The 22,412-nt window shown below is 43.5% G+C and overlaps 1 protein-coding gene across 1 annotated transcript in view; it reads right to left on the bottom strand.

Annotated features, from left to right (window-relative positions):
- The window catches only part of LOC134795309 (lipid droplet-regulating VLDL assembly factor AUP1-like), a 35,235-nt gene that overhangs the window by 3,718 nt on the left and 9,105 nt on the right, over positions 1 to 22,412 (bottom strand). Inside the window, exons 7-8 of the mRNA XM_063767124.1 lie at positions 4,161 to 4,317; positions 595 to 752 (exon numbers count right to left, since the gene is read on the bottom strand). Coding sequence (XP_063623194.1) covers positions 595 to 752; positions 4,161 to 4,317 — 315 coding nt within the window. The remainder of the gene's footprint in view (positions 1 to 594; positions 753 to 4,160; positions 4,318 to 22,412) is intronic.

Genomic DNA, 22,412 nt, shown 5'->3' with positions numbered 1-22,412 from the left:
AATTAAGTAACTGTCTCAGTAGATAAAAAGATAGTTCTTATTCATCTCTTATTCATCAAATACAATGATGTATTTTGTTCTATCCTTTGGCTTCTACACGTGATTGGTCGAATTCATTAAAGTTGACTTAAAGCGTTTCGTAAGAAGTCATTATAGTTAAGTCGGGTACCCATAGTGAAAAGTATGCGATTACAGTTCGAATTTCGAATTCAATTCAATTAAAGTTAATGAGTAGAAAAAAAAATTTAATACGACAAGAGTTTATAAAAGAGAAAAAAATATATAATATATATGTAAGCCCCACTTGCACAATCCCACTAACCCGCGGTTAACCGGTTAAACTATTAACCGAGTGTCAAATTGTACTGGTAACCATGGTAACTCTAGCTTTAACCGGTTAACCCCGGGTTAGTGTATGGTGCAAGTGGCCCTAAGTGACTGAGTGCTATGAAATACATAAGAAACAAATAATGTATTGGAAATGTAGTCTTATGACTACATTTCAGCATCTGTCAATTCCGATTCATTTTTACTTTCGTCACGATTGGCGTTTGTCATCTTGGTTACGGCTCCAGAACTGTCACCTATCCTTACCTGAGCAGGCGGAGTGACGTATCGCGGGGCCGAGGGGCCGGGCTGGGGGTTGGCGGGGCCGGCGGGGGCCTCCGGGGCCTGTGGGATCGGCTCGGGCGTGTAAGGTGTCACACCTTCGAGGAAGTTCGTCACTGTCACGTCTACGCTGCGGGTGATGGCTGGAGAAATATAAACTTTTATTATAGGTGCTCGATTTGTTTAACTATTGGGACGATTATATAAATAAATGCATTCCCGTCGCCAGGGACGTTTTGAATATAGTATTTTATGCAACCGTTGTTTAAGAGAGGTCAAAAAAGGCGAGTGGCGTGAGTAACAATTTGAGGCGAAGCCGAAAATTGTTAATAAAGACGCCACGAGTATTTTTTGACTCAGTTAAACAACGTTGCATACAATACTTTTTTTACGACCAAGCACTTACTTTAAAATAAAATTGTAAATTTAACAACAATTTTTAATTCAAGAAGTAGCAAAAATGGAGGGTACGGGCGGCAAAAGAATGAATGAACGAATGAAATTTAAAAAAAAATGTCTATGGTTCACTTATTTGTCAGAGATGACATTTAAAATACGGTTGGCAACACTGTATTTCATTCAATATTTTTTAAGTGGTCATTACACGAAGTATCGTAAAATCGCCAAAAAGATACTGCGTGTATGCACGAATTCTTTTTTGGGGAATAGACTAAAGACTTGTCTTGACAACTACAAGGTAGGGTTTTAAAGGTGTGTGCACGACCCTTTAAATGACAAATAAAAGTACGGGAGTAGAAAAAAATTTTTACCCTCCTATAGAAAATGGACCAACCAAATTTTTTTTGTTAATTTTTTTTCGCGATTTAGCGGTCGGTCCCATAGTAAAAGTCGCTCAGTATAATCCCAAAACCTCCCTGGCAATGGGAACGCAGTTATTTTTTACACACCGGGTATATTCATCATTTTATTGGTCAAAGTCACCATTTTGGCGCCGTATTCAAAATGTTTGATCTATTCAAGAGGTTTGCAGCTCACGTAGCCACTAATTTTGGATATAATGTGGTAGTTACCGAGATCCCTCATGATGTCGTGGAGCGGCACCCGCGGCAGCACCTCCTTGACCTGCTGCGCGCGCCGCGCCAGCTCGCGGGGCGGCCCGGCAGCGAGGTAGTGTATACTGTGGTAGTTACCGAGATCCCTCATGATGTCGTGGAGCGGCACCCGCGGCAGCACCTCCTTGACCTGCTGCGCGCGCCGCGCCAGCTCGCGGGGCGGCCCGGCAGCGAGGTAGTGTATACTGTGGTAGTTACCGAGATCCCTCATGATGTCGTGGAGCGGCACCCGCGGCAGCACCTCCTTGACCTGCTGCGCGCGCCGCGCCAGCTCGCGGGGCGGCCCGGCAGCGAGGTAGTGTATACTGTGGTAGTTACCGAGATCCCTCATGATGTCGTGGAGCGGCACCCGCGGCAGCACCTCCTTGACCTGCTGCGCGCGCCGCGCCAGCTCGCGGGGCGGCCCGGCAGCGAGGTAGTGTATACTGTGGTAGTTACCGAGATCCCTCATGATGTCGTGGAGCGGCACCCGCGGCAGCACCTCCTTGACCTGCTGCGCGCGCCGCGCCAGCTCGCGGGGCGGCCCGGCAGCGAGGTAGTGTATACTGTGGTAGTTACCGAGATCCCTCATGATGTCGTGGAGCGGCACCCGCGGCAGCACCTCCTTGACCTGCTGCGCGCGCCGCGCCAGCTCGCGGGGCGGCCCGGCAGCGAGGTAGTGTATACTGTGGTAGTTACCGAGATCCCTCATGATGTCGTGGAGCGGCACCCGCGGCAGCACCTCCTTGACCTGCTGCGCGCGCCGCGCCAGCTCGCGGGGCGGCCCGGCAGCGAGGTAGTGTATACTGTGGTAGTTACCGAGATCCCTCATGATGTCGTGGAGCGGCACCCGCGGCAGCACCTCCTTGACCTGCTGCGCGCGCCGCGCCAGCTCGCGGGGCGGCCCGGCAGCGAGGTAGTGTATACTGTGGTAGTTACCGAGATCCCTCATGATGTCGTGGAGCGGCACCCGCGGCAGCACCTCCTTGACCTGCTGCGCGCGCCGCGCCAGCTCGCGGGGCGGCCCGGCAGCGAGGTAGTGTATACTGTGGTAGTTACCGAGATCCCTCATGATGTCGTGGAGCGGCACCCGCGGCAGCACCTCCTTGACCTGCTGCGCGCGCCGCGCCAGCTCGCGGGGCGGCCCGGCAGCGAGGTAGTGTATACTGTGGTAGTTACCGAGATCCCTCATGATGTCGTGGAGCGGCACCCGCGGCAGCACCTCCTTGACCTGCTGCGCGCGCCGCGCCAGCTCGCGGGGCGGCCCGGCAGCGAGGTAGTGTATACTGTGGTAGTTACCGAGATCCCTCATGATGTCGTGGAGCGGCACCCGCGGCAGCACCTCCTTGACCTGCTGCGCGCGCCGCGCCAGCTCGCGGGGCGGCCCGGCAGCGAGGTAGTGTATACTGTGGTAGTTACCGAGATCCCTCATGATGTCGTGGAGCGGCACCCGCGGCAGCACCTCCTTGACCTGCTGCGCGCGCCGCGCCAGCTCGCGGGGCGGCCCGGCAGCGAGGTAGTGTATACTGTGGTAGTTACCGAGATCCCTCATGATGTCGTGGAGCGGCACCCGCGGCAGCACCTCCTTGACCTGCTGCGCGCGCCGCGCCAGCTCGCGGGGCGGCCCGGCAGCGAGGTAGTGTATACTGTGGTAGTTACCGAGATCCCTCATGATGTCGTGGAGCGGCACCCGCGGCAGCACCTCCTTGACCTGCTGCGCGCGCCGCGCCAGCTCGCGGGGCGGCCCGGCAGCGAGGTAGTGTATACTGTGGTAGTTACCGAGATCCCTCATGATGTCGTGGAGCGGCACCCGCGGCAGCACCTCCTTGACCTGCTGCGCGCGCCGCGCCAGCTCGCGGGGCGGCCCGGCAGCGAGGTAGTGTATACTGTGGTAGTTACCGAGATCCCTCATGATGTCGTGGAGCGGCACCCGCGGCAGCACCTCCTTGACCTGCTGCGCGCGCCGCGCCAGCTCGCGGGGCGGCCCGGCAGCGAGGTAGTGTATACTGTGGTAGTTACCGAGATCCCTCATGATGTCGTGGAGCGGCACCCGCGGCAGCACCTCCTTGACCTGCTGCGCGCGCCGCGCCAGCTCGCGGGGCGGCCCGGCAGCGAGGTAGTGTATACTGTGGTAGTTACCGAGATCCCTCATGATGTCGTGGAGCGGCACCCGCGGCAGCACCTCCTTGACCTGCTGCGCGCGCCGCGCCAGCTCGCGGGGCGGCCCGGCAGCGAGGTAGTGTATACTGTGGTAGTTACCGAGATCCCTCATGATGTCGTGGAGCGGCACCCGCGGCAGCACCTCCTTGACCTGCTGCGCGCGCCGCGCCAGCTCGCGGGGCGGCCCGGCAGCGAGGTAGTGTATACTGTGGTAGTTACCGAGATCCCTCATGATGTCGTGGAGCGGCACCCGCGGCAGCACCTCCTTGACCTGCTGCGCGCGCCGCGCCAGCTCGCGGGGCGGCCCGGCAGCGAGGTAGTGTATACTGTGGTAGTTACCGAGATCCCTCATGATGTCGTGGAGCGGCACCCGTGGCAGCACCTCCTTGACCTGCTGCGCGCGCCGCGCCAGCTCGCGCGCCGGGCCGGCAGCACGCGCCGGCGCCACAGGCGGCGCGCGGCATAGTGCGGAGTACTCCACGTCTGTTGCCTCTATCTGTCAAATTTATTGAGCCTATGAACCTATGTCTATGGACTTCCTCAACAAAATAAGCTACATTTCACACATTAAACTCTCACGTTTTGTACACATATTTAATTACACGAACCGCGATATGATTACATTGTTTTTACCTTAAATTCCGACGTCAGTCTTTCCGTGACCACAGCTGGTGCAACTCAGCTGAAATGTCAGAATTTAAGGTAAAAACTACGAAATTATATCACGGTGGACCCGTTTGTGTAATTAAATATATATACCAATATATCAATTAAATATATATAATAAATACCAAGCTGAAGAGTTTTAGAAACAATAGCCTCCCTAGGCTCGACAGTGATATTGTTGTTGTCACAGAAACATGGCTATCTAACTCTGTTGAGGATTCTGAATTGGTTGGACATGGCTGGAGCGTGCTGCGACGAGATCGTGCTTCGGAGGGACGTGGAGGAGGCGTGCTCCTGGCGGCACAGCCAGGTGTGGCCGTGCGACGCAGGCGAGAGCTTGAAACAGCTGACTGTGAAGACTTGTGGGCTTCATTCCGACTAGATCAAAATAGTTGCCATGTATGCGTCGTATACATACCACCCAATGCTGCTGATGAGGTCTACATGCGTTTTTTCCATAAAATAGAATCAGTTATTGACTCGTTAAACGGTTTGGTGTTAATTATAGGAGATTTAAATTTGAACCCGAAATATTCATCTGTTAATGTCTTAAGTTACTTTTGTTACTTCACTACAGTATGTAATTTGACAGAGACGTATGATGTGGTGAATGCGTTTGGAGGAATGTTAGACGTAGTGCTGGTGCGAGGCCATTCCTCTGGAGTAAGGGTTAGTGAAATGGATGACGGGGGTTTAGTCACTAGCCGAGACGTGTATCATGCTCCGCTCGAAATTTCTGTCCTTCTTAATGAACATGAGGGTGGTCCTCGGTTCATGGACCCTAGTAACGTTGACTCCAGCCGTGACTGGAACTTTGTCAAGGGAGATTATGTACTCTTATACCAATTGTTTGCTGAGGTATCCTGATGTGAAGTCCTTGACTCTCATGATGTCAACTCTGCCGTGGAACTCTCCTATGAATTGGTATATGAGATATTCGATAAATGTATACCGAGAAAGACTAGGTTTCATAAACCTTGCAAACGTTATCCAGTTTGGTTTACGTCTGATATCATCCGAGACATTAAGCGGAAAACTAATCTTCACCGAGAATGGAAGCGTAACGGTGACATAGTTGTATATTCCACATTTTCCAGGCTCAGAGCAGACATCAAGGCTCGTATCGCGGCTGCTTACGATAATTATATTAGCAATATACAAGCTAAACTTAAGGCCAACCCTCGCTCTCTCTCTGGCAACATATCGGTAGTCTGAAAGCCAAGGGAGGTTTCGAGGCGCAAGTCACCTATGCTAGGGAATGAATGCCAGGGGAGGGATGCGGCTCAGGATTTTGCGGATTTCTTCTCGTCTGTCTTCTTGCCAAATGAACCTCATTTGAACTATCGGAATGTTATTCATGAGGATCGCAGTCACAATTCTCATTATGTCCATATTGCCCGGATTACCCCGCTGGATTTCGAAGCTTCATTGAAGCATCTAAAGCCTCGGTGCTCCCCAGGGCCTGACAATCTCCCAGCATATACAGGGTGCAATCTTTTACGTGATACAAAATTAGTGTTTCATATACTTCTTCCCACAACTAAGAGGTCTTACAAAGGTCTCGATTGCTAACTTGCTTTATTCAGTTTTAATTTCAGTTGCAAGATATCCACTTTTTTTTCCATATGAATGGTCATCCTACTTCTTTACAAATGAACAAAAAGTTTAGTGTCAGTTTTACAGTAAATACTCTAGAGTGATAGGTACCATAATAATTTAAAACAAGTAATTTCGACTACTGTCAACGTGACATGACTTGTCAAAATAATCATCTAACTCAAAAAATTTACCAAGTTTTAAAAATGCCTCCTCCCTATCCTTTTACGCATATTGAGCGTTCGGATATGGTGTCGTTTTATTTTACGACCCATAGTACGGTGCAAACTCAGATATTGTTCCATGAAAAATATCCGGAACTTCCAATCCCGACACGTCGTCTTATAAACAGTACTGTCAATAATTTAAGGACTTATGGCCAGTTTACGGTCCCAGAACATGCCCGAGGCAGAGGACGACGAGCACGGTACGCGGAACCGTTCTGTACTCGAGTACTGGAGTACTTTCACCGCCACCCACAAGCCAGCACAAGGCAAGCCGCGGCTCGATTTGGAACATCCCATTTTTTTATGTGGAAACTGTTGAATGCCCAAGGGAAACATCCCTTCCACTTTCAGCGTGTACAGGATATTGTTCTCGCGGATTACGGCAAAAGGACACAGTTTTGCCAATGGCTACTAGGTCACTTACATCTCAACATCTTGTGGTCAGATGAAGCGACCTTTACAATAATAGGATTGTTCAACGTCCACAATGAACACTGGTGGAGTGATGTAAACCCACATGTCACACGCAGAGATGCATTCCAAACTCGCTTTTCGCTTTATGTGTGGGCAGGCATTCTAAATAACTGCGTAATAGGGCCGCATTTTATTGAAGGTACACTAAATGGACCTAAATACGAGGATCTGCTAAGAAACGTTTTACCAAGATTATTGATGGGAGTTCCTGATGAAAATCTAGAAAACTTACACTTTCAGCAAGACGGAGCTCCTGCACACTTTTCACTACGGGTTCGAAACTACTTAAATCAGGAGTTCCCCGACCGATGGATTGGACGCAATGGCCCCATCGCTTGGCCACCTCGTAGCCCTGATCTCACCCCACTAGACTTCTTTTTATGGGGTGAGATTAAAAGGCAAGTTTACGAGCGAGAATCGCATACTGTCGCAGAGCTTCGCCAAAAAATTATACAGGCGTTTGATGTTGTGAGAGCCAAGGAGTATGTACTTCGCAAACTTAGAGACAATTTAAGACGGCGTGCGGAGTTATGCCAGCAGGAAGGTGGTGGACATTTTGAACAGTTATTAAAATACGTTTGAAGTAAACTAGTTTTCATTTTGTAAATAAATTTTGTCTACTTACTTCGTTTATTATTAACAGTCTTTATGTAGAAGTACAATCACCACACGGTAATGTAGAGCCACTCGCAAATGTTGATAACTTGGCCGTGTAATGCAATCAGGCATTATCGGTAACTTTTGTGTGTAATCGAGAACGACCGATGGTCCCATGATGTGAAATTTTGACGCTGAAAAACTGATTTACGTAAAAAAATGTCTTTCTCTACGTGAATCCATTTAGGTGACAGATTTGTTTGTTAAACGCTAGATGTCGCTGTCCCCAGCGGAAACTGGGTAACGCTAGTCCCTCCAAGATTTCTTAAGAGAAAATTATTCAAATTGATAAGGCTTTCTTCGAATCGGTAATTAGGTACGGAACTTATCAATCATCAATAACACCCATATAACCATTCCAGTCGCAGAATCACAAAGTGGTAACTAAATGTCAGATGTGTCGTAACAGAGTCCACACAATGTGTCTAGAATTGTTTCGAAACAAAGTGTCGTCGCCGTGTCTACACTTTTCCGTAACAAGGTGTCGACACATTTGTGTGCACTTTGCGTGCGGTTTGCGACTAAATCTGACAGCAAATTTGTGACAGCAAATGTCAATATAAAATACCTCTTGAAAACCAAGGTTTGTCAAACTACTATTAGTGTCTCGTGTGCTCGTAATTCTAGTAAGTCATCATGGGCAATGCAAATGATAATAATCGACCGAAACCATATAAACACCCAACACCCGTCAACCTTTTACAGAAAAGTTTTTAAAGAAATTCAATAAGCTACTTAGGTCAGGCAACGAATGCTCCAAAAGTTGTAGAGGGAAATGCTCGGAACACAATTTTTGACTCCGTAACTCGGTTTGACAAGTTAGGAGGTGAACATATCAAAAGTCCCCGGCCGTAGCCCTTGAGCGGGGGGGAGAGAGGGGGCTTTGAAGGTCCCATTTTCCCGTTTTTCGATTATATCTCAGAAACTATGCATCTCAGCGACATGGCCACTTATACAAAATGAAAGTTAATTTAATTTGTTACAAGTTTATTTCGTCAATTTTTTCGATATGTTGAATAGTTTTTGAGATATCCGCTCTTGAAAGTTTATTTAGGGCTCTCAATTTTATCTTGATATATCTATATCAGTGAAGGTGCTAGGCCGTGTTTGGTATCGTTTTCGTATAAATCTGGGGTGCTGAATCCATTTAAGATATCACATTGACACCATTCCACAAAATAAAAATAAATCTTTTTAGGGTTCCGTACCTCAAAAGGAAAAAACGGAACCCTTATAGGATCACTCGTGCGTCTGTATGTATGTCCGTCTGAATACACAAAATAGTTCTTTACCTATAGATGACAGGAAAACCTATTAGAAATGTGCAGTCAAGCGCGAGTCGGACTTAATGTACGGAACCCTTAATACGCGAGTCCGACTCCCACTCGGCCGGTTTTTTTGAAACTCTTCTTGACGCTTAACCGCTGAACCGATTTCGTTGAAATTTGGTATAGAAATAGTTTGTGTCCCGGAACAGGACATATGATAGATCTTATAACCAAAATCATCTTTTGAAGGTGTGAAAAGTGGCGTGGAAATTTGTACGGGAAATCAATAACCGCTGAACCGATTTATATGAAATTTGGGATGGTCTACATCTTTGATTTAGTTAAAAATGATGAAAAAACATGACTTCAAACCTAAACTTAAACAGTATTAACTTCAAGAAGTCAATTCTGAATTCCCCCCTACACCTCATTGCACACCTTTAAAGGGTGATTTTTGAGATAACTTATTATATCCTGTCTCGGGACTCAAAATATATGTGTACCAAATTTAAATTAAAACTGTTCAGCAGTTTAAGCGTGAAGAGGAGTTTAAAAGAAAGTATTTTAATAAGTTTATATGTTTTTACTTCGGAATGGTGTCAATGTGGTACCTTAACTAAATTTGGTACTGCGAATTTATACGAAAACGATACCAAAACATGGCCTCGTAGCTTTACTGTTGTAGAAGTCAAAATAAAATTGAGTGCCCTAAATTCTTATTACTTGGCCAAACTTGTGTAGAAGGAAAAGGTAAAATAAAAGTCTTCGGCAGGAATATAAGACACAAATATATTTTTTTTTGCGTTACTATTTCATTCATCAAATATAAACATACCTTGATTATACTATTCTAGTGAGATCCTCATAGATAAACAAAAACATTTACTTAAAAAATTACAAGGTCGAAATGTCACGGAACTTTTTTTTTTTTTTCCTTTATTAAGGGGCTTTTTCGATTGAACGAATATGTCAGCCCATAAAAAACAGACTTAATTAACAAAGTTAAAAGAAAGTAAATAGCTACATCTAGTTTAATTACATCACACATTTCTGTCCCTCAGACCGCACTTAACAATATTTAGTACCTTTTCAACAACCTCAGACATGGGGTTCGAAAGGTAGGTATTACATAACCCAATGGAACTGTCATTGTCATGAAATATCTGTCTTCTAAGTCGCTCATTTCGGACACACTCCATTAAAATATGATACACATCCTCGACGCGATTACATAAGGTGCATAATTCCGAATTCACTTTACGCATGAGGTAGGCGAACTTATTCAATGGAATGTGTCCAGAGCGCAATCTCAATAATAAAACTAGATCCTGCCTACACAACACACTATTATCAATCCAAGGAGAATTAAAGGGTTGTGGCTGTATTGTCTTATACCAAATACCTTTGTCCCTAGATCTCTCGTCGAAATATTCCTTCCACAATTCGCGACACTTTAATTTGACTAAATGTAAACAGTCATTATTGCCCCCATATAATGTTTCAAGTGAAATTCAATGCCATCGCTGCATGCCTGTTTTGCTAATGCATCAGCTGTCTCATTGCCACTTATACCTACATGCGATGGAATCCATTGCAATATTATAACTTTTGCCATAGATTTAGTAATATGTGAAAAATATAAACTTTTATGACAAAAAAAATCTGGACACAATTTAAGAATCACCCAATTGCGTCGAGGAATCATCTGTATTTTTGCTTGTTTCATTACCTCCTCGCTTCTTTTTTGTCCTTTGTATTCTGTAGCAATTTGTTAGATCTGAAAATAAAGATAACTTGCGTCGTTACGGATGTCGATTTATAGGTTTTAGGGAGTGCAGAATTCGAAAACGATGATCATTTTATAATCCAAGATGGCGGCTACGTATTTTGTCATAAAAGTGGAATCCAAAATAGTCATTCATTTTCGAAATCTGCGCCCCCTAAAACCTATAAAACGATATCCATGACGACTTTTATGACATAGTGCATTGCCGCCATTTTTAAATTGAAAATGTTATCATTTTCGAAATCTGCGCCCCCCAAAACCTATAAAACGACACCCATGACGACTTTTATGACATAGTGCATGGCCGCCATTTTGGATTCCAAAATGGTCATCATTTTCGAAAGCGGGGCCCCCTAAAACCTATAAAACGACATACATGACGACTTTTATGACATAGTGCATGGCCGCCATCTTGGAATCCAAAATGGTCATCATTTTCGAAATCTGCGCCCCCTAAAACCTATAAAACGACACCATGACGAATTTTATGACATAGTGCATGGCCGCCATTTTGGAATCCAAAATGGTTATCATTTTCTAAATCTGCGCCCCCCAAAACCTATAAAACGACACCCATGACGACTTTTATGACATAGTGCATGGCCGCCATTTTGGATTTCAAAATGGTCATCATTTTCTAAATCGGGGCCCCCTAAAACCTATAAAACGACATCCATGACGACTTTTATGACATAGTGCATGGCCGCCATCTTGGAATCCAAAATGGTTATCATTTTCGAAATCTGCGCCCCCTAAAACCTATAAAACGACACCCATGACGACTTTTATGGCATAGTGCATGGCCGCCATTTTGGATTCCAAAATGGTCATCTTTTTCAAAATTGGGGCCCCCTAAAACGTATAAAACGACATCCATGACGACTTTTATGACACAGTGCATGGCGGCCATTTCGGATTCCAAAATGGTCATTGTACAATGCAAGCATCGCACATTTCTCGCGTCAGCATTAAATACAATGACTTTATAATAATTGCTGTATTTGCGATTACGCCATTCATCGATTTATGAATTAGTTTACGTTTATACGTGCTCCTAGCTAGTACTCATATACCTTGGTTATCAATAAATAAATATACCGAAATCAGTGTTTCCATCAAGATTGCAATCTACCATCAAGAATCATATCAACTCAGATGTACTATCCGTACATCTTATGGTCCTTCGAAACTATCAGTGACTGTGACAGTGATTTCGTCCAAACGGCCTCCCACAAGCGGGTCTCACCGTGCGGATTGAACAGGCGCTGTGAATCATCCAGAGCCTGACTATATTCATTGTCATAGGAGAACAGCATCAGTTCATCATCGAAGATATCAAGATTATCAAGAGACGTCTACAATCAAGCCAAGTAAGAGGAATCTCGAACTTGAAAAATCATCATTATCAGTGCTGCAGCAATTATCATCAATTTTAAATCAAGAAATCAATATCATTATCAAACATCAAAAATCAGTGGCCACAGTATTGTCAATAATTTGTTGATTAATACTTATTATCAATATCTACACCTATCCATCAATAAATCAAAAATCAAGATGAGTTTAGAAAAGGAAATGGAAGCGATTCGCAACGATCAAAATCAGCTCATGGCCAATATGAACAGGCTATTTGAGAACTACAAAAAAGATGGTCCAAGCCGCCGAACTGAGTCTAACATCAATAACAAGTTGACCGGCCTCGACGGATTCTGGCAAGAGTTTCAAAGCAATCATACAAGGTTGGTAGCATTCAAGAACGAGGAATGCACTTATTTTGCTGAAAAGACTTACAACAAAACCAAAGCCTTCTACGAATCAGCTCGGTCTGTATTGCTAGATCATTTGGATACAGCTAAAAGGGCTCCTCTATCACCGAGACCTAGGGCAATCTCACCGAAACCAGCAGAACGTTCAACACACCCATCGTCACCAATGCCCAATTGGTCCGAAGAAAAGTCAAAAATTGAAGAAATGCATCCTGGGCCATCAAATCACCAGAGCCGCGACGTCCCTCAAGACAATCAATCTGAGAATCAGGAAAAGACGGCTACCCGGGCTCCAGTCAATCCAGGGTTCGCAATTCCACCTATTTTCAATTTCACTGAAAAACAAAGCGTTGATGCTGCCAAGTTGTCAGAGAAGATGAGAAAACAACAGAGCAACTTCAAGGCCTTCGCGCGTACTTTACATTACATAGACCTCTCCACCGTTAATGAAAAGTGGGAATTAGAAGATTTACTCAAATCAGTCCAGTCTCGTTGGACAACCATTGACACGCTTCACTGGGACATCGACAGTGAACTTTTCGAAGACGACGAAACCTACAATCAAACGTTCTACAAATATGAGAGGAAATTCCAAGACATCAAAAAATCGATCAATTCTAAAATATGGTCTATGGCTCACCGTGAGAAATCAACCCCCGTCATGGACATACCGCCGTTTAGTGGGAACTATCAACAGTGGGTTTCATTCAAGGATCTATTTAATGAAGCCATACATCATAATCGCTCCATGTCCAACGCACAAAAGATGCAGTTTTTGAAAAATAAGGTCAGAGGTGAAGCTGAAAAACTTATTCAACATCTCAACATCAGCTCAGAAAATTATGAGACCTGCTGGGAAATCTTAAACCACAGGTACAACAACACGAAACTGATTTTCACCGCCCACCTCAATAACCTGCTGTCGCTATCAACAATGCAACAACAATCATATCAACAAATCAAGCGTCTACATGACACCACCAACGAGTGCTTAAATGCCATCAGGAACCTCGGCGTGGACACCTCGTCATGGGATCCGCTTATCGTCCATATTTTATCACAAAAGTTGGACGCGGAAAGTCATACGGAATACGTCGAATCATTAAAGAACCCACGTGACTTGCCGACCTTAAAGGAATTTCTAGATTTCCTAGAAATGAAGTTTACATCATTTGAAGCCAGCCGCCGCAAGTTGGACACACCAAAAACATCCCAACAATCAGAAGCATCAAGAAAGCCTTATTACAAATCATTTGTAGGCATAAAAGATTCATCATTATCACAAAATAAATCAAATGATGTTAAATCAAGTTATTATCAAAGAAAACATTGCCCAGTTTGTAATAAGAATCATGGCATATTTAATTGCGAAACATTTCAAAGTGCAAAGCCAGAACGCAAACGGAGCATTATTGCAAGTTTGAATTTATGCAAAAATTGCCTTTATAATCACTACGACAAGGAATGTTTTTCAACAAGTCGATGCCGCACATGCCAAGAAAGACATAATACACTCGTACATGATGCCTACAGTCAGAAACAAGATACTTCCGATCTACTTAGTAAACGGAAAACTGTTGCAACTATTACGCAAGAATGTAATAAAAATATAGAAGTTTTATTACCTACCGCCCTCATCAAGGCAAGGGCAGTAGATGGAACTTATCACATTTTGAGAGCATTTATTGATCCTGGAGCGCAGATGTCATTGATCACGGAAGCTGCGGCTCAACTTCTACAACTACCCCGAGAAAGCTGTAACGACACTATGTATGGCCTCGGCATTAGTGGAAACACCTGCAACGGCGTAATAAACGTCACCATGTCATCAATGGACTGTGACTTTCAATTTGACGGCGAGTTATTTATCATGAATAAACTCACTCTTCCCCTACCGAATCAAACCTTCGTCAAACCCGATCTGTCGTACTTAAGAGGACTTCCACTGGCTGACCCGGATTACAACATCAGCCGCCCTATCGATATAATCTTGGGAACAGAAATCTACGCTAAATTCGTCCAAAATGGAACCATAATAGAAGGCGATGACCTCCCTGTAGCTCAAAAAACGAAACTTGGGTACATCATAAACGGAAAGGTCCCATTGCCATCGTATCAATGCTGCACCGTCGTCAACAACATGAATGATATCTCGCGCTTTTGGACCATAGAAGACATCAATGAAGCATCAAGTTTGTCATCAGAAGATCAACATTGTATAAACTTCTACCGCGAAACTACATTTCGACAAGAAGACGGAAGATACGTCGTTCGATTGCCGTTGAAGCCAGAGAAGGAAAATGCTCTAGGACGCTCAAAGAACATTGCCATAGCACAGTTCAGGCAACTCGAGATCAAGTTTCGAAAGGATCAAAATATCGAAAGAGAGTACAAGAAGTTTATTCAAGAATACATAAGTTTGGGCCATATGCGCGAATGTACAGACGAAATCGACGGCCCACCCAATTCAACACAAGAGTGCTTCTTGCCACATCACTGCGTGCAAAGGCCTGAGTCAGCAACTACATCTCTTAGAGTCGTGTATAATGCGTCTGCCAAAACGTCAAATGGGACAAGTCTGAACGACATCATGTACAGCGGACCCAATTTACAACACGACTTATTGTCACTCATCATTAAGTGGAGACAATATAAGGTCGCGTACGTTGCAGACATAGAAAAAATGTTTAGAATGATTGGTATAAACATTCAAGATCAAAAATATCAGAAGATCATTTGGAGAGACAATGAACATCAAAGGTTTCGTGAATACGCATTAACGACCACAACCTACGGCACCAAGGCTGCCCCCTGGTTAGCCATGATGACGTTAAGACAGCTGGCCAAGGACGAACGCCACAATTATCCTGAAGCGGCTAAAGTCGTAGAAGAGAGTTTTTACATGGATGACCTTCTACACGGCTGTCACGACCTCGAATCAGCGAAGAAAATGAAACAAGATTTGATCGAATTATTAAAATCAGGAGGGTTCAATCTTCGAAAATGGGCATCAAACACGCCCGAACTACTGCAAGGAGCTAGCAAGTCTCAAGATCAGCAACAAACATTCGAATTCAAAGATCAAGAAACAACGAAAACGCTGGGTCTACGATGGCACCCGCAGGAAGATCTATTTACTTTTCAACTAAAAATTGCACCACTATCAAATCAAACATCGATCACAATGACGAAGAGAGAGTTACTGTCAAGTATAGCGAAAGTATTCGACCCACTTGGGTGGCTATCGCCAGTAACCACGAAATTGAAGTTACTGTTTCAAAATGTCATATCAAATGACATCGGATGGAACGATCAAGTACCCCATAATATCAAGAAGGAATGGTACACAATTTCACAAGACCTAAAAACTATCAAAGACATCAAAATTCCGCGTTGGCTAAATACCTACAAGAATCAAGACCTTGAACTACACGGTTATTGCGATGCATCGACGAAAGCATACGCGTGCGCAATCTACTGCCGTGTGATCCGTACCGACAACAAACAATCAACGTCGCCGCCGGTACTGATAGCAGCAAAATCAAGACTCGTACCATCGAAAAAAGCTGTGACCTTGCCGAGATTAGGCTTTTTTTTTTGACATTTAGATTTTATTCTAGACTAGTATTTTTTTATACAATCTTTTTAATGTTTGACGATCCTTTTGTGAAATTCTTAGTGTTAAATTTGATTTGTATAATAATCCAATTTTATTATGGAATAATATTAACATCAATAAATTGCTCTGATAATTAGATTAAGATTAATTACGATTCATAAGAGCTTGTTGCTAGGCCTACATGAATAAAGTATATTTTTGATTTTTTGATTTTTGATTTTGATTGCTGGGTCGTGATTCCGCGACTAGCGCAGTCGGCCGGGTTTTCTTCGGACTTGACGTAGTTCCAACAAGTCGGCGGTATGATTTTTGTAATTTGCGTAACTCTGTTAGCTATAAATGGCTTCCATTTGCTAGGTTCGCCATTTAGCCAGCCCAAAACAGCTGTACTGTCAGACCAGCAGACCAATTTGATTTTGTTTTCTGATAGGGATTGCTTGACCTTCTCCATGAGGGCTGATAGAAGTAGAGCTGCACACAGTTCTAATCTCGGCAAGGTCACAGCTTTTTTCGATGGTACGAGTCTTGATTTTGCTGCTATCAGTACCGGCGGCGACGTTGATTGTTTGTTGTCGGTACGGATCACACGGCAGTAGATTGCGCACGCGTATGCTTTCGTCGATGCATCGCAATAACCGTGTAGTTCAAGGTCTTGATTCTTGTAGGTATTTAGCCAACGCGGAATTTTGATGTCTTTGATAGTTTTTAGGTCTTGTGAAATTGTGTACCATTCCTTCTTGATATTATGGGGTACTTGATCGTTCCATCCGATGTCATTTGATATGACATTTTGAAACAGTAACTTCAATTTCGTGGTTACTGGCGATAGCCACCCAAGTGGGTCGAATACTTTCGCTATACTTGACAGTAACTCTCTCTTCGTCATTGTGATCGATGTTTGATTTGATAGTGGTGCAATTTTTAGTTGAAAAGTAAATAGATCTTCCTGCGGGTGCCATCGTAGACCCAGCGTTTTCGTTGTTTCTTGATCTTTGAATTCGAATGTTTGTTGCTGATCTTGAGACTTGCTAGCTCCTTGCAGTAGTTCGGGCGTGTTTGATGCCCATTTTCGAAGATTGAACCCTCCTGATTTTAATAATTCGATCAAATCTTGTTTCATTTTCTTCGCTGATTCGAGGTCGTGACAGCCGTGTAGAAGGTCATCCATGTAAAAACTCTCTTCTACGACTTTAGCCGCTTCAGGATAATTGTGGCGTTCGTCCTTGGCCAGCTGTCTTAACGTCATCATGGCTAACCAGGGGGCAGCCTTGGTGCCGTAGGTTGTGGTCGTTAATGCGTATTCACGAAACCTTTGATGTTCATTGTCTCTCCAAATGATCTTCTGATATTTTTGATCTTGAATGTTTATACCAATCATTCTAAACATTTTTTCTATGTCTGCAACGTACGCGACCTTATATTGTCTCCACTTAATGATGAGTGACAATAAGTCGTGTTGTAAATTGGGTCCGCTGTACATGATGTCGTTCAGACTTGTCCCATTTGACGTTTTGGCAGACGCATTATACACGACTCTAAGAGATGTAGTTGCTGACTCAGGCCTTTGCACGCAGTGATGTGGCAAGAAGCACTCTTGTGTTGAATTGGGTGGGCCGTCGATTTCGTCTGTACATTCGCGCATATGGCCCAAACTTATGTATTCTTGAATAAACTTCTTGTACTCTCTTTCGATATTTTGATCCTTTCGAAACTTGATCTCGAGTTGCCTGAACTGTGCTATGGCAATGTTCTTTGAGCGTCCTAGAGCATTTTCCTTCTCTGGCTTCAACGGCAATCGAACGACGTATCTTCCGTCTTCTTGTCGAAATGTAGTTTCGCGGTAGAAGTTTATACAATGTTGATCTTCTGATGACAAACTTGATGCTTCATTGATGTCTTCTATGGTCCAAAAGCGCGAGATATCATTCATGTTGTTGACGACGGTGCAGCATTGATACGATGGCAATGGGACCTTTCCGTTTATGATGTACCCAAGTTTCGTTTTTTGAGCTACAGGGAGGTCATCGCCTTCTATTATGGTTCCATTTTGGACGAATTTAGCGTAGATTTCTGTTCCCAAGATTATATCGATAGGGCGGCTGATGTTGTAATCCGGGTCAGCCAGTGGAAGTCCTCTTAAGTACGACAGATCGGGTTTGACGAAGGTTTGATTCGGTAGGGGAAGAGTGAGTTTATTCATGATAAATAACTCGCCGTCAAATTGAAAGTCACAGTCCATTGATGACATGGTGACGTTTATTACGCCGTTGCAGGTGTTTCCACTAATGCCGAGGCCATACATAGTGTCGTTACAGCTTTCTCGGGGTAGTTGTAGAAGTTGAGCCGCAGCTTCCGTGATCAATGACATCTGCGCTCCAGGATCAATAAATGCTCTCAAAATGTGATAAGTTCCATCTACTGCCCTTGCCTTGATGAGGGCGGTAGGTAATAAAACTTCTATATTTTTATTACATTCTTGCGTAATAGTTGCAACAGTTTTCCGTTTACTAAGTAGATCGGAAGTATCTTGTTTCTGACTGTAGGCATCATGTACGAGTGTATTATGTCTTTCTTGGCATGTGCGGCATCGACTTGTTGAAAAACATTCCTTGTCGTAGTGATTATAAAGGCAATTTTTGCATAAATTCAAACTTGCAATAATGCTCCGTTTGCGTTCTGGCTTTGCACTTTGAAATGTTTCGCAATTAAATATGCCATGATTCTTATTACAAACTGGGCAATGTTTTCTTTGATAATAACTTGATTTAACATCATTTGATTTATTTTGTGATAATGATGAATCTTTTATGCCTACAAATGATTTGTAATAAGGCTTTCTTGATGCTTCTGATTGTTGGGATGTTTTTGGTGTGTCCAACTTGCGGCGGCTGGCTTCAAATGATGTAAACTTCATTTCTAGGAAATCTAGAAATTCCTTTAAGGTCGGCAAGTCACGTGGGTTCTTTAATGATTCGACGTATTCCGTATGACTTTCCGCGTCCAACTTTTGTGATAAAATATGGACGATAAGCGGATCCCATGACGAGGTGTCCACGCCGAGGTTCCTGATGGCATTTAAGCACTCGTTGGTGGTGTCATGTAGACGCTTGATTTGTTGATATGATTGTTGTTGCATTGTTGATAGCGACAGCAGGTTATTGAGGTGGGCGGTGAAAATCAGTTTCGTGTTGTTGTACCTGTGGTTTAAGATTTCCCAGCAGGTCTCATAATTTTCTGAGCTGATGTTGAGATGTTGAATAAGTTTTTCAGCTTCACCTCTGACCTTATTTTTCAAAAACTGCATCTTTTGTGCGTTGGACATGGAGCGATTATGATGTATGGCTTCATTAAATAGATCCTTGAATGAAACCCACTGTTGATAGTTCCCACTAAACGGCGGTATGTCCATGACGGGGGTTGATTTCTCACGGTGAGCCATAGACCATATTTTAGAATTGATCGATTTTTTGATGTCTTGGAATTTCCTCTCATATTTGTAGAACGTTTGATTGTAGGTTTCGTCGTCTTCGAAAAGTTCACTGTCGATGTCCCAGTGAAGCGTGTCAATGGTTGTCCAACGAGACTGGACTGATTTGAGTAAATCTTCTAATTCCCACTTTTCATTAACGGTGGAGAGGTCTATGTAATGTAAAGTACGCGCGAAGGCCTTGAAGTTGCTCTGTTGTTTTCTCATCTTCTCTGACAACTTGGCAGCATCAACGCTTTGTTTTTCAGTGAAATTGAAAATAGGTGGAATTGCGAACCCTGGATTGACTGGAGCCCGGGTAGCCGTCTTTTCCTGATTCTCAGATTGATTGTCTTGAGGGACGTCGCGGCTCTGGTGATTTGATGGCCCAGGATGCATTTCTTCAATTTTTGACTTTTCTTCGGACCAATTGGGCATTGGTGACGATGGGTGTGTTGAACGTTCTGCTGGTTTCGGTGAGATTGCCCTAGGTCTCGGTGATAGAGGAGCCCTTTTAGCTGTATCCAAATGATCTAGCAATACAGACCGAGCTGATTCGTAGAAGGCTTTGGTTTTGTTGTAAGTCTTTTCAGCAAAATAAGTGCATTCCTCGTTCTTGAATGCTACCAACCTTGTATGATTGCTTTGAAACTCTTGCCAGAATCCGTCGAGGCCGGTCAACTTGTTATTGATGTTAGACTCAGTTCGGCGGCTTGGACCATCTTTTTTGTAGTTCTCAAATAGCCTGTTCATATTGGCCATGAGCTGATTTTGATCGTTGCGAATCGCTTCCATTTCCTTTTCTAAACTCATCTTGATTTTTGATTTATTGATGGATAGGTGTAGATATTGATAATAAGTATTAATCAACAAATTATTGACAATACTGTGGCCACTGATTTTTGATGTTTGATAATGATATTGATTTCTTGATTTAAAATTGATGATAATTGCTGCAGCACTGATAATGATGATTTTTCAAGTTCGAGATTCCTCTTACTTGGCTTGATTGTAGACGTCTCTTGATAATCTTGATATCTTCGATGATGAACTGATGCTGTTCTCCTATGACAATGAATATAGTCAGGCTCTGGATGATTCACAGCGCCTGTTCAATCCGCACGGTGAGACCCGCTTGTGGGAGGCCGTTTGGACGAAATCACTGTCACTGTCTGCGGACAGGAGGTCAAGGCCGAGCATCTAAATAAGGCAGGAATCATAACCCTTCAAACAGAGTGCGTGTTAAATGGAGACGCCTTTACCATATTTCCACAGAAGAAACATTCGAACGACATCAAAACACAAGCAACCGTTGTTAAGTTCGACGTGCCCTCCATAAACAACGTTATAAACTTAACAGTACCAGTCTTACAAGGCGAATCAGATGCTCTTGAAAACAATGACAAATATTTCAAGGTCATCAAAGACCAAATCGAACACATGAAGAACGAGGGAGCGCTATCAGACAGAATCAACTACCACGACGTTCATCATTACACAGTAATCTACGTGGTCCTGGGCATAGTCATCGTGTTAGCAGCGCTGTACGTGCGCCGCTGCATTCGACGCCGTCAACTCGTCGCGCGCCTCACCCCTTCGTTCGCCGCCGCCGCCGCCCCCCGGGAGAGCGGTCGCAGACCGACCTCGATGTCATCCACATCGCGCAGCTCCATTCCATCAGCGACCGAGCACAACCACAGCGGACAACCCCCTGAGAGACAAGATCATCGCGTCGCGGCAACTGCGCTCAACTCTACAAATACTTCTATGTTTAGGGGATTTACTTCTATCAAATAATTTCAGTTTCAAATTATTTCACTACATCAATCAGTTTTATATAAAAATATCTCAGCATCTCTTATCAACTTCTCATCTCCTGGCCGGGAATATGTACAATGCAAGCATCGCACATTTCTCGCGTCAGCATTAAATACAATGACTTTATAATAATTGCTGTATTTGCGATTACGCCATACATCGATTTATGAATTAGTTTACGTTTATACGTGCTCCTAGCTAGTACTCATATACCTTGGTTATCAATAAATAAATATACCGAAATCAGTGTTTCCATCAAGATTGCAATCTACCATCAAGAATCATATCAACTCAGATGTACTATCCGTACAGTCATTATTTTCGAAATCGGCACTCCCTAAAACCTATATATCGACACCCATCTCGACTTTTATGACAAAGTGTTTTGCTACCATCTGCATGCAAGACATTTCTATTATTTTTACGTACAAAAATGGCCCCCTGTCAACTTTCAATCGAGATTTAATCGATAATTTATTCGATTAATATTCAGATTAATTCAATTTCAATCTATGTTAGGTCGACTAAACTAATCGCGATTAAAATTTGAGAATTAACTTTTTTTTATTCCATTAATTAGTCGAATAAACAGTTAATCGATTAATGCCCATCTCTGACCACGGCATTTTTACACTTTGAGAATATCTGAAAACAAATCAACACAAGGAGCCATTTTGCAAATCCAGTAACATACCAGTAACTTTGTTATTACTTTTGACAGCGCGTGTCATGTGTCAACACAGAGTCGACACAAAGTCGAAACATTGCAACTACTTTGTGACTGCAATATTTCTCAGCCTTGAACCATATTTATACATCATAATTAACAAGTTTCGTAGTATGTAAAGCGTTATTTCTGTTATTTAAGTATAGTATACGCATCGAAGTACTAAAAATGCTTCAAATAATATAGTTATGAACACAGGCACTGAGAAGTAAACAATTTCATTTCCGGCTAAACTAAAACAATGTGGTGGCGCGTTGATTATATTACACTTAGTTTATCAAATCACTCGAGCAGTTTAATTCCCCATAATAATTTAAGTCATATTGTAATATAAATGCAAACAATATATAATTACGTCTTGTAATCCGTTTAAGAGATGGCGTATTAATGTCACTTATTTTTATTTAAGTATTTTTCCATCTGACAGTTTCCATTTGACAGGAACAAAATGAACGAATGAACGAATGATTTTGGCATAAAGTAGTCGCAAACCCGAAACAATGTGTGCACACGGCGACCAC

This window comes from Cydia splendana, chromosome 12 (assembly GCF_910591565.1).
Source record: "Cydia splendana chromosome 12, ilCydSple1.2, whole genome shotgun sequence".
NCBI classification, from domain to species: Eukaryota; Metazoa; Arthropoda; class Insecta; order Lepidoptera; family Tortricidae; genus Cydia; species Cydia splendana.
The sequence above is the reverse complement of the archived record's forward strand: the minus strand, read 5'-3'. Positions and strand labels throughout refer to the sequence as shown.